Source organism: Eucalyptus grandis, chromosome 9 (genome assembly GCF_016545825.1).
Source record: "Eucalyptus grandis isolate ANBG69807.140 chromosome 9, ASM1654582v1, whole genome shotgun sequence".
In the NCBI taxonomy this organism is placed as follows: Eukaryota; Viridiplantae; Streptophyta; class Magnoliopsida; order Myrtales; family Myrtaceae; genus Eucalyptus; species Eucalyptus grandis.
In genome coordinates, this window is record NC_052620.1 from 34,812,089 (window position 1) to 34,828,473 (window position 16,385).

Consider the following 16,385-nt stretch of genomic DNA (forward strand, 5'->3'; position numbering starts at 1 on the left):
TTGTATGATGTTCTATGGACTTCTAAATATTCTGGTAATGAAATAGACCATTAATCTGACATATGCTTTGATTTGAACCTCTTATAATCAAACTGCAATAATATGCCTCATTTATTCATGAGATAAAGTTTGATCCCCCTTGTTCGCATTATTACAACAGTAATGCTATTATAATTTTAAACTGTAATAATATGCCTCATTTATTCATGAGATGAAGTTCGATTCTCGTTGTTTGCCCTAGACTTTGAAAAAACAAAAGATCAAATGTCCCCATGTTTGAACAATGCTTCCAAATTATAAGGCTAGGTTGTGTGCCAACTTCCATTCCACATCAATTGAGCGAATTGCCAATAAGCCCTCTCACTCGGATGGTAGGAATCGAAGAACACATACTCCTCCGGATTAGGGCACAACGAGTACTCTCTCACCCCTCTCATACCTCCGTAGCTATAGTTCCCCTCGTACAGACCCGAGCTACAACACTCCGATTTTCCATTCTTTTAGTCAAGGAAGTATACAAGTCGAAGACAGAGTACTCGAATCCTTGCAATTGAGACTCTAGCTTGGGGAGAGTCGCGGGAAGAGCCACGTTGGGAAGCTTCGTTAGCTCAGTGGCTAATCTCTGACAAGAACCATTTTCGGTGACCGGTCAAACAGTCGGGAGGCACCCAAGAGGTGGCATCGTAACAAACCCAAATTTTCTTGCTCCAACTTTATATATGCCCTGAAAAAAAAAAATCAAAGATTGATAAATTTGTTACTATCCATTTACAAAAATCAATTGCGACAATTGATAATGATGTACGATAACATTTAATTTATTATCAAATAAAAGAAAGTCAAATTATAATAGGCTCAGAGTAGAATGTGGTGAATACACGAGCAAAAAACAAATAATAAATTGCAAGTGTCCTTACTTATTCATTATAACAGAACTCATAAAAAAAACAAAAAAATATATATTATGTGTCTCGAGAGTGAAAGTTTGTTCGCTTAATTTGACCCTAATAATAAAAAATACTTTGACTTCACAACCAACATGAAAATATCTTCAATATCTTGGGAGATAATAGATATAGATTTTAAAAAAGAATTATTGATCTGTATCAAACAAAAAGTCAGGTGGCGACTAAACTATAAAGAATAAAATGCGTTGGTCAACAAAATCCTCCCAATAATTGCAACCCGGTTTACTTGTTTATGAGGATTAAACAGTGCTGTACTGCTCCGCTAATTGGAAAGAAATTATGGACATGGGTTAACCTCAAGCACTGCACAGTGCTAATGTTACCAACCACCATCCCCACGTAATCCTCCATGGAAATGGACTGAAACAAAGCTGGATTGTTGAGAACCGGGTTCAAGTAATCGTTGCCTCCGATGCTGACCATGTAAATGCCCTCCAAAACCATTCTCTTCACCTTCTCGTCCCCCAGCTTCTTCCTTAGATCCTTCACCAGTTTCTCGAACTGCTTCTGCTGAGTCCTGAGGTCCACCACCTAATGAAAGAAAACTAAGGAAGAGAAACTGGAAGCGGAATGATGGTTTTAATTAGTGATGGGCCTAAGTTGGCCCGTCCGCCCATGCTGGGCCCAAAAGGCCCGACCCACGGGAATATGGCCCGTGGAAGGGGAAGGTATAAAAGGGAGGAGAGAGAGAGAGAAGAGAACGTTTTGGCAGAACGTACGTCTTCTTCTCTCCAACGCTCTCTCCCCCCTTAAGACAAAACAGTAAGCAAACGGACACTGTCTTCCCTTCAAGGCGTCATCGGATCGAACCGGGGCCAGATTTTCTTCCTCTTTCAGCATTGGTGTCTAATCTGTGGCTAACAAGGTACGCTCGAATCCGTGGTGTGCTTTAGGATCGGTGATACGTGTTTTCCCGGGCTTCGTCTTCCGCATTTGATTTAGGGGTTCGATTGAGTGTCGAATCCGTTTTCGGGGATCAGTCATTCCCAACATTGGTATCAGAGCCCTAGTTCATGTTTTTCCCGATCAATTTGACATTTTTTCATTGATTTTTTCGCGAAAACCTTCGGCCGTACGGATCGGGGCGAAAATCCCGACACCCGAGCGCTGTTCGGCCATTTTTATGAGTTTTCGTAAGTTGAAATTGAATTCTAAAAGCACTGGGTGAAAGAGGTCGTCGAGACGATTCCGGCGACATGTTGTGAGTTGCCGGAAGATACCGCACGCGCCCACACGCGCGGCCACAAGCCGCTGCGCGTGGGCGCCACGCGCCCGAAGCGCTGGCAATGGCTAGCGCGTGCGCCACACGCGCCGGTGACGAACCGGCACGTGCGCGCCGGGCGGCGGCGAACGGCACGCGCCGGTCCGCGGACCGACGCGCGTCCGACGTCACCGTGACGTCATCCAACGGTCGGTAACCGCTCGGATGACGTCACCGATGACGTCATCGCCGACGACGTTTCGCCGGCGGTCACCGGCCGGTGACCCGACGACGACCCGACCCGAACCGTGACGCCCGGCACGCGCGCGGCTCGTGCCGGGTGACGTCTGCGTGACGTCATCCCGCGCACGCGCGCGGCACGTGCGGACGGTTCGCCCGAACCGGCCCGACCGGTCTGTCCGGTCCGTCCGGCGACCGGCGACCGTTGACCCGTTGACCGACCGTTGACCGTTGACCGACGACCGTTGACCCGAAAAAAAAAAAAGAAAAAAAAAAAAAAAAAAAAAAGAATTTGTTTCTTTTTCATGTATGGCTATGTGGTTTATATGTAATCAAAATAATTTATTCTGCATTTGTTGCATGAATTTTGGAAAATTATGTATTTTCCCTTATGTAAATTATGGATTATGAGTAATCCATTTTTAGTTATGCATTTGTTGCAAGAATTATGATGCGTTATGCACGGATAACTGCAATCTCGAGAACGGACGAGGGAAATGCAAGACTTAAAAGGCTGATGTAAGATTTAGCTAATTATCCGTGGCATAACGGTGATTTAGTATTACATGTGGTCAAGGTCAATCAGATGATACAAGAAATCATCAGTAATGGTTATCTTATGCCGGATTTTGAGAAGGTGCCGACTTTGATGAACACTCTTCCACCTGAATGGTAAGCAGTGTTAGATCGGCTATGTGAGGTCAACGTGGTCCCGGGTTATAGGAGGCTGGTGGAAGCTTTTGTAAGAGAGCACTATAGGATTGAGTTAACCAAAACTTCAATCCTTAGGTTGAGCGCCACATGGCGCAAAGTGAATGCGCCTTGGTGGCGACATGAATGCTCTTCAAAAGTTTTTTCCATGGTTGGCAAATGTGCCTTCAGTTTTCTCAGATGTTTTGACTGATAGATTAGAAGGGACATTCCCTATTTATTTCTTTGATTAATTATGTAATGTTTACTACCTGATTGTTGTTGATGTAGCAACCGATATGTAAGTTGTATCATGTGAAAGCATTGTTATTTTATTGGATGTAGATTTTATTTGCTTTCTGTTATTGCTGGTTGTCTTTGTGGGTAATTAGTCAGTGGGTAGTCATAGAAGTTTTTGTAGCTTCATAGAATTGATTTTGCATATGACAATCATATTAATGATAGTTTTAAGTTAGGATTTTTGGAGGATGATTGGAAACGTAGTGACCTTTTGATTCTGAAACCTTACTTGAAATTATTCATTAATATGATGGGTATATGCAAATAGGGATGCATAAATGATAGGCATTAATTATTCGTGCACATATGTCTTATATGTTCAGATTGATGGATTCAACAACTAAGAACGTAATTGCTGATGTGAACGGCAACAATTGTGGAATATTGAATATGAAGATTCAATATGTGCTGGAAAAGCTAGAAGCACTAGAAGCTCTTGACCATATTATGGAAGATCTAGAGGATGTTGTGCGCCACCTTGAGCTAGTAGAGGACTGCCTATCGGCATTTGAGCCGAAAATATACATTGGCTATGTTGGTCCTAGCTCAGAAAGGGCTTTGTGCTAGAAGCGCAAACGTATTGATTCGTTCAATATGTGGGAATGCAAAGGATCAAGTCCTTACTGCAAGAAATCAAGAGTTAACCAACACAAGAGAGGAAAACGTCCTCAAGTGAAGAAAATGTCAAGGGTGAAATGTTACAATTGTGACAAGAGAGGTCACTATGCTCGCGACTGTCGTGAGCCAAAGAAGGCATACACCTCTTGTACATTTGAGAACTTTGCTTATGTGTCAAGTTCTGCATTATAGGCTGAATCCAATCCTTTGTGGAATGTAGATTCGGGAGCGACGCACCATGTAGCAAAGGATAGAGGATCCTTCATGGAATTCCGACGATACCAATTGGAACTAAGTGGATCTATATTGGAAATAATTCCAGAGCTGAAGTTAAAGAGATTGGCACTGACCAATTGAACATGAGTGGTGGACGCACCTTGATGTTCTATATGCTCCAGAGATTCGTCGAAATTTTGTGTCTGTTTTTTATGTTGGTTAAGCTTGGTTTTGGTATGAACTTCCATAATAAAGGTGTAGATTTGTATTTAGATACAAACTATTATAGTTGTAGTCACTTTCTGGATGGTTTTATTGTACTAAATGTTGACTGTGGTGATGTTAATATGTTATTCCCTTGTTTCACGTCTTCTACCTTATATGATAATGATGTGAATATGGTGGCATGCTAGACTTGGTCATATGGGCCAACAACATATGAAAAAAACTAGCCAAAAGAGCTTGTTGGGCAATATTGAAAAAGTCAATTTGTCTATATGTGAGCATAGCCTAGTAGGGAAAATGACAAGGAAACCATTTAGAAAAGGTAAAAGAGCTGAATTTTCTCTGCATTTAATCCATTTGGGCGTCTGTGGTTCAATGAATGTGAGAGGAAGGCAATGGGCTGTTTATTTCATCACTTTTTTATAGATAATTATACTCGAGTCAGATATGTCTATTTGATTTATCATAAATCTAAAGCATAAGTTGTTTCAGAAGGTTTATGAACCTGGCAAAAAAAAATCAATTAGACAAGAAAATAAAAGCATTAAGATCCGATCGAGGTCGAGAATATTTATCTGATGAGTTCAGAAAATTATGTGGTGATAAGGAATAGAAATACAATTGTCTATTCCATATACTCCTCAACAAAATGGTGTTGCAGAGAGAAGAAACAGAACCCTACTGGAAATGGTTAGGCCCATGATGGCGCATGCTAACTTACATATTACTTTTTGGAGTGATGCGTTGTTAACTGCTGCCTATATACTTAACCGGGTGCCTTCCAAATCAGTTAGTTCCACTCCATATGAGTTATGGATAGGTAGAAACCGGACTTAAGTTTACTTAAGCCATGGGGTTATGCTACCTATACTCATATGTTCTCTCACAAGTTTGGGAAATTGAGTCCCGATAAAAGTAGAGTATTTTAATGAGATACTCCGAACACTCGAAATGGTATGTGTTCATAGGTGAGCAGGAAAGTGGGAGAATAACTGAATTTTGAATCACGGGATGTCATATTCTTAGTGGATGAATTTCCTTAGAGGGGCGAAATAGGGGAAGATTACTTCCTATTTGAAACCTTGGATCAAGATAATGATATTAATGGAGTTCATCCAAGTGGGAGTAATATGAGATGTGATGAATTGAATTCAACTCATTCTCAATTGCAACCACCTGATGTGACGACATCATCATTACCTAATCCAAGTGGGAGCATAATGGGGAATGATGTGCTAAGTGTACAATCTCCCATACGGTGAACAAGTTGCCAAAGTATTCCCCGTCGACGTCTTGACATTGAAGGGGAAACTTTTATGATTGCTCCACAAGATGAGTATGAGCCAAGAAATATTAATGAGGCTCTAAATTGCCCTAGTAAGGAAAAATGGATTAATGCAATAAAAGAGGAGATGGAGTCAATGAAGTCAAACCAAGTCTGAGAACTGGTTGATCTTCCAAAAGGGACGCAGAGCTATTGGGAACAAGTGGGTTCTCAAAATAAAGCGAAAGGCTGATGGCTCGATAGAAAGCATAAGGCTCGCCTTGTGGCAAAGGGGTATAATCAACAGGAAGGAATTGATTATGTAGAAACATTCTCTCCTGTAGTGAGATTTACCTTGATTTGCATAATTCTGGCAATAGTGTTTGGTATGGATCTTGAGTTACATTAAATGGATGTAAAGACTGCTTTCCTCAATAGAGAATTAGAGGAAGAAATAAATATGGAACAACCTGTTGGTTTCATAGTAAAAGGCTAAGAAGAAAAGGTATGTCGACTTTGGAGGTCGATATATGGCCTTAAGCAGTCGTCAAGACAATGGTATATATGTTTTCATAATGCCATAATGGCATATGACTTTACAATGATAGACAAAGGATCATTATGTATATATCAAAAGATCCAATGATCAATTTGTGATCATATCATTATATGTTGATGATATACTGATTGCCGAAAGCAATATGGAGTTTGTTAATACTGTGAAGAATTGGTTATCTTCCAACTTTGATATAAAAGACATGGGTGATGTTGCATACATTATTGGAGTTAAGATTTCAAGATTGCGAACCCATAGACACTCCTATTGCAAAATGTGAAGGATTGAGCCATAGACTGTGTCCAAGGACTCCAAAAGAGAATGAACAAATGAAAGATGTTCCTTATGCTAGTGCTGTTGGGAGCTTGATGTATGCTATGATGTGTACAAGACCTGACATATGTTATGTAGTTGGAATGGTGAGCAGATACCAATCCAATCTAGCCAATCCAATCCAGGTCAAGCACGTTGGAAAGCCGTTAAAAGAATACTAAGGTATCTAAAGGGGACTGCTGATTATACGCTGAGTTATTATGGAAATGATCTGCGACTCTAAGGCTATTCTGATGTTGATTGGGGAGGAGATTTAAATAAAAGGAAATATACCTCTAGGTTTGTTCTCTTACCGAATAATGGCACCATGTGTTGGAGCAGTAAGAAACAAAAGTGTATAGCCTTGTCCACGATGGGAATTGAGTTCGTGGCATTATCAGCAGCAGTATAAGAAGATGTTTGGCTTAAGAGATTTTTTTGGATCATTTAGGTGTTATTGGAAGTGCTGCAGATTAATTGTTGGTTAATTATGATAGCCAAGTAGCAAAAGCGTACACCAAAGATCCAAAATATCATGGCAAGACCAAACATATAGATACCAAGTATAATTTTGTCATGGATATGATTGTACGAAAAGATGTGAACTTAGAGTACATACTACGCATAGAATGGTAGCAGATCCTATGACAAAACCAGTACCTAGAGATGTGTTTTGTGGCCATATGAAATCTCTAGGACTGTAGAGAGGCTAATGTACTGAATATTATAATTTTCCCTAAGTGTTCACATATGATGAATTTATGTTTTTCATCATTAATGCCTATGAATCTTTGTTTGATCTTTATGCATCTTAATGCTCAGTGCATTACTTTAAGTTAGGAAAGTATGTCGGACAGATATGAAATTAGCCCACTCACACGGGTAATCGCCTCTATTTACTGTGTGATAAATAGAGATGAGACTGTTTTTAAGCTTATTATCTAGGTGATAATCGAGAGCTCAAGCTTAAAACACGTATGTCGCCTTAACTGGGTGTTAAGATGAGGACATAATACTTACTATGTCTGAGAGTAAAATACCCAACATATTTTATTTTATCTGTCTAAGATGCCAGATGTGAGTTCTGATAAATTTTGTGAAAGAGTAGATACGTGAACTCAAGTTAGACATTGGGTATGTCTGAACTATCATCTGTACGGTATTGAAAGGTGTAGACATACACTCCATGGGAAAGGAGTTGATACTGTAATACGTATTTCATACTACGTATGCATGAGACGACCAATAAGAGTGGCAAAAGTTTGATCTCAACTTTTTATGTCGTGTGAGACTCTTGAGGAAAAGAGTTTCTCAATTTTTAGTCCCCTCATGACTCTTACTTATTCTCAAGATTTCTATTTAGTGTTTGCTATCTTAGGATGTTGCCAATGGTCATGAGTTTGATTCGATCTAATGGGGCATTTCTAGAAAAGCAAGTTGAACTGAAATTGAGAGTTTGAAGGGAAGAGGAAGATCGATTTTGGAGAATCACATTGTAGTTTTGTGTTCACCGGTTAACCAATTATGACTGTCTTTGGGATAATCATAATTGTGAATACAATATATATATATATATATATATATATATATCATTGTTTAAAAGAGATTAAGATAGATATAAATGTGATCGATCGATCTAGGGTACTGCATACTAAATCTACTCGAAGTGTGATGCCCATTATGAGCTGCTATATATTCCTAACAGATGTATGGCAACGAGCTCTCAAAGTATGATGGTCGCACGGATTATACATCGGTATGAATGTTGAAGATAGGTAAAGAGAATTCTGTTCGGCCCACCATGTGCGAGTGGGAGATGATGGTTTTAATTAGTGATGGGCCTAAGTTGGCCCGTCCGCCCATGCTGGGCCCAAAAGGCCCGGCCCACGGGAATATGGCCCGTGGAAGGGGAAGGTATAAAAGGGAGGAGAGAGAGAGAAAGAGAACGTTTTGGCAGAACGTACGTCTTCTTCTCTCCAACGCTCTCTCCCCCTTAAGACAAAACAAGTAAGCAAACGGACACTGTCTTCCCTTCAAGGCGTCATCGGATCGAACCAGGGGCCAGATTTTCTTCCTCTTTCAGCATTGGTGTCTAATCTGTGGCTAACAAGGTACGCTCGAATCTGTGGTGTGCTTTAGGATCGGTGATACGTGTTTTCCCGGGCTTCGTCTTCCGCATTTGATTTAGGGGTTCGATTGAGTGTCGAATCCGTTTTCGGGGATCAGTCATTCCCAACACGGAACATCAAAAAACATCAAAGCAAAGACGAGGAAAGACACTCGATATACAAATCCTTGGTAATTATCGGAACAAACGCCTGCTCCACCAGACGCGAAATTTGCCCCTTCTGCAGTCGTCGTTCTTCAGCTGGAGATATGGTGGGATCAGTGGTAGCTTCGCATATTCAGCTGAATCGCCCGAAAAGAATTTGAGTGTGCAATCAATCATTTATGGGGGAAGAAAAGGCTCGAGCATAGAGAAGTAATACCAATGAAATCAGCTATAAGACGATCGTCAATGAATCTGCCAGTGGGATAATGGGTTTACCTCAAGCACAGTGCTAATGTTGCCAACCACCATCCCCACGTAATCTTCCATTGAAACGGACTGAAACAAAGCAGGATTGTTGAGAAACAGCGGCGCAGTCGCTGAATCAGATGCTGATGAAGTAAACACCATGCGAAACTATTCTCTCCGCCTTCTCATCCCCCAGTTTATCCCTCAGATTCTTCACCAGACTCTCAAACTGCTTCAGCTGCGTCTTGAAATCCACGGCCTGAAAAGGCAACATTGAGGAATATGGAGAAACGACCGGGAAAGTTTCAGGTAAAGCACCAGCTCCAGCGGACGCGAAATTTGCTTCTCCCACAAATTGGTCATTCCTCAGCTGGAGATAAGGTGGGATCAGTAGCAGCTTCGCATATTCAGCTGAATCACCCAGAAAGATTTGATTAAACAATCGATCGTTTATGGGGGAAGAAAAAGCAAGAATATGGAGTAAGTTATACCAATGAAATCAGCCATAATACGACCATCAGTGAATCTGCCAGTGGGATAGTGAAAGAAAGTCTCGCCATCTGGAGAAAAATTTGCTTTGAAAAAAGCGGTGGTGTTTATGTAGTTGTTAGTCCCCGCGTCGTTGAGGATGTCGCTGAAGATGAACAGAGCGATGTCATTTTGGGTTTGATCGATGTTGCAGAGAGTTGACAGAAGGAGGCTGGCGAAAATGGTGAAGAACAGGATGTAGATATTCGGAGTCGACATTGGTGATCCCGGGTTGGACCATGCGGCTTCTCTTCGGATCTTATAGGACGTCCGGGTGATTCTAATAAGCAATTTGTATAGAAGTCTTCTCAGGGAAGAAGGCCCGTGATAGTTCTTTCCCTTTTTGGCCAAACATATGACGTCATAATGATTTTTTTGGAGGGCTTTAAAGATGATTTGCGTTCTGAACTTCACATTAATGAACTAACGATACGTTTGGCCAATTCACAGTTCCATACTTCATCTTTTGCTTTCCCATTTTGGGGTAAACTAGCAATTTTAGCACGCATCTACGCAGGGATTATGCTGAGATTGGGTAATGACACCATCGATGGGTTCATTGACCTATATGTAGGTAAATTAAGCTAAGAGCAGAGAGGATTGGCCGCTCGTGATGGTTTCTTTAGGTTTTGATAGTTTGGCAAGTGATGCGAGGTCGGTGCGCTTGATACAGCCGATAAAGAGTCAATGAAGCAATGACAAAAGAGTTTGTGAATATATTGGCATATAGAATACATTAGAAGGACCAAAAATTGTGTACGATACTCATTTTGGTGTCAAAAGTTTTCGCTGGCTCATCCAAGTACCAAATAAATAAAAAATGATAACTTAAATGCCCTTAGTGAGAAATTCTGGCTAAAATGATTACTTTGCTTTTATAATTAAAATTTTAATATGAGTTGGCATATTTTTATTAGAAACCAGTCCACATAGATATCATAAACGATGTCGCAAGAGCCAACGTGGCTGGCTTGCCTAAAAATGATGCCCTTTCTCTCCTCTCACTCGGTCACGCACAGAGACAATCTTCTTCTTTCTTATGGAATTTTTGCCCATGGCAGTCGCTGCCATCTCCTCCCCGATGCAGAGGATATTCCACCACCTGATCTCCGATGCGAAACCGTCAACGCTCTCCCTCTTCGCTACGAGGGAAACCAGGTCCTTCTCACGTGGCTTTATCCTCACCTTCATCGCCCGCACCTTCCTCTTTGTCCTCAACCTAGCCACCCACTCCTCTCCTTGGCTCATCAATTAGGGTTTCAATTTTGGGGGAAATTGAACTAGAGTATCAATGGAGATTTCTTTTGATTTACAATTTAGAGTTTATATTTTGGGGCAAGGCTGTAGACAACGTCATTTAGGGTCTATATGTTGATAGGGCATATTGGCGATCCATGTCGCCAAATAAATTAATAAAATACAACAACATCGCATTTCCGGCAACCCAAATAGAAATTGGCACTTAAGTGATTGCTTTTTTAAAAAGTAGTACTTAAGCAATTTGAAAGAAAACTTTTAACTTTAAAATGAGTGCTATACATAACTTTTGGTATTTTGATTGTACTTCTCTCCCCAAAAGGCTATAGAGAAAAATGATTAAAAAGCATATTTATCTACCATAAGCATATATGATAATATCTGCAACAAAAAGTATCTGAAAACAAAATCAAAACAGCTACAAGATGGAAGAAATCAAATAAAAGTATTAATTTATGTTTTGTCGGGAATATCTCTTTTTCATTTCATTGAAGAATGCATCGATAAGAAAAGAATTGGACCTCAGAACAAAGGAGATCCCTCAAGGTTTGAGAAGGGAAGGGGGGCATGGATCCCTTTAGGCTGTAATTGGTTTCGTTTGATTGATTTTCTTATATTATTCGAATCTTTCTAAGCTAATAGAATTGAAGACTTCATTGTTTTGATTAAGAGTATTATCATCAAGACGTAGTTTATTGAGCTTTTTTTGTTGATCTTACGATATCTAGAAATGTGACCTTGCTCTCCGCATTTAAAGCATTTGATATTCTAATTGAATGTTTGTTTTGGCTTTTGGTTAGGTCAAGAAGGATGAGATTTAGTTTGTTTCGTTTACGGGAAAACTATCTTTGTTTTGTCTTATTGAGCTTTTGTCTTTTTGTTTGGAGCAATTTTTATTATAAGAACTGGAGATTGAACCCTTGGGTTCGCTGAAACAATGATCATATTGAGCACAGAAAGATGGTAAATATTTCTTTGTTTGTAATTTTTCCTTCAAGAGTGGTACACATGCATGCCCTCTCTTTGGACATAGGAGATTAATTCTCCATAAAAGAGATTTTGATGAGGGATTTGACTATTGTGGTCCTCTCTAAGTTTATTACGGATATGTTCTAGGCTAGTCCTACGAGAAATTATTTTTTCCAGAATGGTGATTGTAATATGATCTGATCACGACCTAGTAAGGAATGTATCTTTGTACACTTGAAATTTAGAAGGTGACTTGCAGTTAAGATTGAATAGGAGTTCTGCACTCTTAAATTTAAATGGGCTACCTCAAGGTGAGCAAAAGTGTCATATTTTTCGAATAGTTGATAGTAGTTTTGTAAAACTTTAGAAATCCTTATAATTTACTACAAGCGATGGAGCCTTTCCTGTTGAAAAGAATTTCTTCTTCGCAAGTTTTTTAGCTTTCCTTTCTTAGTCTCTGTTTGAATTTACATTCCTCACATCTTCTCCTCAAACTCTTGCACACCACTCTCTGATAGTGATTCTATAAAATCTCATATGGTATTAGAGTTGAAGATCCTGAGTAAAATTTTCCAGACCCCTATTTACCTTCCTTATTATATATTTCACGAGGGACAATGATTGAATAAATAAATATTAAATCATGTTGTCGTCTAACAGTTTAAGGTTTTAGAATAATAATTTCACAAAATCTCATAGCGTTCGTTATGATGCCAAAGTTACATTATAGCAATCCAAACCATATTCGATTGGCTTAATTGGTTAGGGTTTTGAGGATTTTCCACTCAGAAATTGCAATTCCCCTGACGTGTTATTTGTAAAGTCACCCACACATACCAAGAACCTTGATTTGTTTGCTTTCAAATAGCTTGGCAATGGAACATATCGCAAATATAGCAATATGAACCTAGTAAAATTTATTCATTACTAATTTCTATTGTCGCTTTGTTACAGCATTAATGTAGTCATAAAATCAAACCATGACATTATGCCTCGCTTATTCATGAGATGAAGCTGGATTCTCATTATATGCCCGAAAATTTCAAAAAGGAAGAAATCAAACGTTCCCATGTTTGAACAATGCTTCCAGGTTATAAGGCTTGGTAGTGGGCGAACTTCCATTCCATATCAATTGGGAAAATTGATGGTAAGCCCTCTCGCTCAGATGATTAGAGTCGAAGAAGACATAATTTGAGGGATTAGGGCACATTGAATACTCTCTCACCCCCCTCATGCCTCCAAAGCTATAATTGCCCCCATACGGACCCGACCCACAACACGCGGTCTTCCCATCCTTAAAACCCGGAATCCAATTTCATGAGATTAAAGAAATCCTCATCCCTCCTTGCCACAAGGTGTTTAAGATCAAGAAAAAAAAATTAATGTGCGGAAAGATAATGCAAAAGGCTGACCATAAGTTGATGGGTGTTGGATTCTTTTAGTCAAGGAAGTGTACAAGTCGAAGAGGGAGTACTTGAAACCTTGCAATTGAGACTCTAGCTTGGTGAGAGTTGCGGGAAAAGCCGTGTTGTGAAGCTTTGTTAACTCGATACCTTGTCTCGAACAAGAACCATTTCTAGTGGCGAGCGAATGGTCGGGAGGCACCCAAGAGGTAGCATTGTAGAAAATCCAAAATTTCTTGCTCCAACTTTATATATACCCTGAAAAAAAAAATGAAAATCGATCCATTTATTGCAATCCCTTTATAAAGATTGATTGCGATAACTCACAAAGGTGTGTGATAAAGTTTAATTTATTATAGACCAAAGAAAAAAGTCAAATTTATAAGAGGCTTGAAGTAGAATTAGAATAAACGGGCAAAAAACTAATACTAAATTGCAAGTGTCCTTTATAAACTTGTTAACGAAGTTCTTATTCATTATAACAGAACTTACCATGGTAAATGAAAATTATATATTATGTGTCTTGATTACAGAACTTACCACGGCAAATGAAAATTATATACTATGTGTCTTGAGTGTGAAAACTTGTTTGCTTATATGACTAAAAAGAAATTTTTAAAAAATCTTCAATATCTAAAAGATCATAATTGTCGATTTTTATAAGGAATTATTGTACAGTATTAAACAAGAATCAGGTATTGACAAAACTATAAAGAAGAAATGCGCTGGTCAACAAAAACCTTCCAAAAATTGCAACCCGGTTGACTTGTTTATAAGAGGGAAATTATGGATACGGGTTTACCTCAAGCACAGTGCTGATGTTGCCAACCACCATCCCCACGTAATCTTCCATGGAAACGGACTGAAACAGAGCTGGATTGTTGAGAACGGCGACGTAGTCGTTGAGTCCGATGCTGATGAAGTAAACGCCGTCCAAAACTATTCTCTCCGCCTTCTCACCCCCCAGGTTATCCCTCAGGTTCTTCACCAGACTCTCAAACTGCTTCAGCTGAGTCTTGAAATCCACCACCTGAAAAGCCATCATCGAGGAAGACGATCCGAATGGGGTTATATGGAGCAACGACCCAGGAAAGACAAGGAAGAGACTCCACGTACGAATCCGGCGAAAGTTTCGGGTAAAGCACCAGCTCCAATGGACGCGAAATTCGCCCCTCCCACAATTTCGTCATTCTTCAGCTGGAGATAAGGTGGGATCAGTGGCAGCTTCGCATATTCAGCTGAATCACCCAGAAAGATTTGATTAAACGATGGATCGTCGATGGGCGAAGGAAAAGCAAGAATATGGAGAAGTTATACCAATGAAATCGACCATAATACGACCGTCAGTGATTCTGCCAGTGGGATAGTGAAAGAAAGTCTCGTCATATGGAGAGAAATTTGCTCTGAAAAATGCGGTGGTGTTTATGTAGTTGTTGGTCCCCGCATCATTCAGGGCGTCGCCGAAGATGAATAGAGCGACATCGTTCTGGGTTTGATTGATGTCACAGAGAGTCGACAGAAGGAGGCCAGTGAAGATGGTGAAGAAGAGGATGTGGACATTTGGAGTTGACATTGGTGATCTCGGGTCGGACGATGCGACTTCTCTTCAGATCTTGTAGGTACGTTGAGTGATTTAGAGAATGATTCCATAACAGTTTTTAATTTACTATGAGATTGACAGTCTATTCTAAACTGCAAGAAACCAAATAACAAAAGATTATAAATTGTCATGGGACCTATTCCTTCAATAATTTGTGGCTAACAACAAACTATTATTTTCACAATAACCTAAAAATTATTATGCTAGCAAAGTCTAGTGATTTGAATAAAGCAATTTGTACAGCCGTCTTCTCGGGGAAGAAGGCCCGTGATACTTCTTTCCCTTTTGGCCAAACACATGGCGTCATACAGATTTTTTGGGGGGCTTTGAAGATGATTTGCGTTCTGAACTTCACCTTCACATTAATGAACTAACGATACGTTTGGCCAATTCCCAGTTCTATGCTTCATCTTTTGCTTTTTCATTTTGGGGTAATGAGACCATTTAGCACGCTTTTACGTCAGGGATTATGCTCAGATTGGGTAATGAGACCATTAATGGGTTCATTGATCCATATGTAGTTAAATTAAGCTAAGAGCCAAGAGGGTTGGCCGCGCGAGACGGTTTCTCTAGATTTTGATAGTTTGGCAAGTAATACGAGGTCAGTGCGCTTGATAAAACCGATAAAAAGAAAGTCAAATAAGTAATGACAAAAGGAGAGTATGTGAATATATTGGTTTGTAGACCCAAAAAGGCTGTAGAGATCAATGATTAAAAGACTTATTTAGCTCCCATAAACATCAGTTATGATAATATCTGCAAAAAGTATCTAGAAACAAAATCAAAACAGCTACAAGATATAAGAAATCAGATAAAGGTATTTATTTATTTTTTAATCGGAAATATCTCTTTTTCATTTCATTGAAGGAAGCATCGATGAGAGGAGGAAATGGGCCTCAAAACGAAGGAAATCCCTTAAGGTTTGAGAAGGGGGAGGCGGGCATGGATCGCCACGCCAGTAAACTTTAACTATCCAATCCACGACTTGATTGGACTCCCGTAAGCAATGGGCCACTTGAATATCTTGGAATTAGGCCATTCGGCAATCCATGAAGAAGGCCTTTAAATCCCATGGAGATAGGGAAAATTGTCTAAAAAATGTTAAATCTATTGCACTTTTACTAATTTAATTATAAACCTTTTAATTTTGTCAATTGAATTATAATCAATTTTTAAGTTTTGCTAATTGAGTCCATCTGAATACTTTTGACTGAAAATTGTTGACATAGACAAATTTTATTAATATATTTTCAAATTTTTTTTTTTTTTTTATAATTCAAAGGATTGGCAACCTCTGTCGGCCCCTTGTTGAGGCCCACGAAGTCCTCATTGATCAGAGGCACGGGTCATGACCCTCGCCAAATTTGGCAAGGGCGTCGCGAGTCCTCGTGGGCCCTCAGTTAGTGGTTGGTGGATGGTGGAGGTCATCGGCCCTCATCCAATGGCAGTGTCTTGCCGGCCTTTAAATCAAAAAAAAAAGAAAAAGAAAAATGTTTTAAAAATAATTATAAATTCGAAAA

At 39.7% G+C, this 16,385-nt stretch overlaps 3 protein-coding genes across 3 annotated transcripts; all 3 read right to left on the bottom strand.

Annotated features, from left to right (window-relative positions):
* Nucleotides 1–302: 302 nt before the first annotated feature.
* On the bottom strand, nucleotides 303–9,189 carry LOC104420726 (GDSL esterase/lipase 5-like). Its single transcript, XM_039302566.1, has 3 exons — nucleotides 9,139–9,189; nucleotides 1,264–1,499; nucleotides 303–474 (listed from the first exon to the last, which is right to left on the bottom strand). Exons 1-3 carry the CDS (start codon nucleotides 9,187–9,189, stop codon nucleotides 303–305), a joined length of 459 nt encoding a protein of 152 aa, XP_039158500.1.
* A 55-nt stretch (nucleotides 9,190–9,244) lies between these two features.
* LOC104420727 (GDSL lipase-like) lies at nucleotides 9,245–9,855 on the bottom strand. Its single transcript, XM_010032517.1, has 2 exons — nucleotides 9,600–9,855; nucleotides 9,245–9,519 (listed from the first exon to the last, which is right to left on the bottom strand). The coding sequence occupies exons 1-2, from the start codon at nucleotides 9,853–9,855 to the stop codon at nucleotides 9,245–9,247; spliced, it is 531 nt and encodes a 176-aa protein (XP_010030819.1).
* A 4,194-nt stretch (nucleotides 9,856–14,049) lies between these two features.
* On the bottom strand, nucleotides 14,050–14,838 carry LOC104420728 (GDSL esterase/lipase 1-like). The gene is made up of 3 exons (XM_010032518.2): nucleotides 14,583–14,838; nucleotides 14,382–14,503; nucleotides 14,050–14,295 (listed from the first exon to the last, which is right to left on the bottom strand). Exons 1-3 carry the CDS (start codon nucleotides 14,836–14,838, stop codon nucleotides 14,050–14,052), a joined length of 624 nt encoding a protein of 207 aa, XP_010030820.1.
* Nucleotides 14,839–16,385: the final 1,547 nt, after the last annotated feature.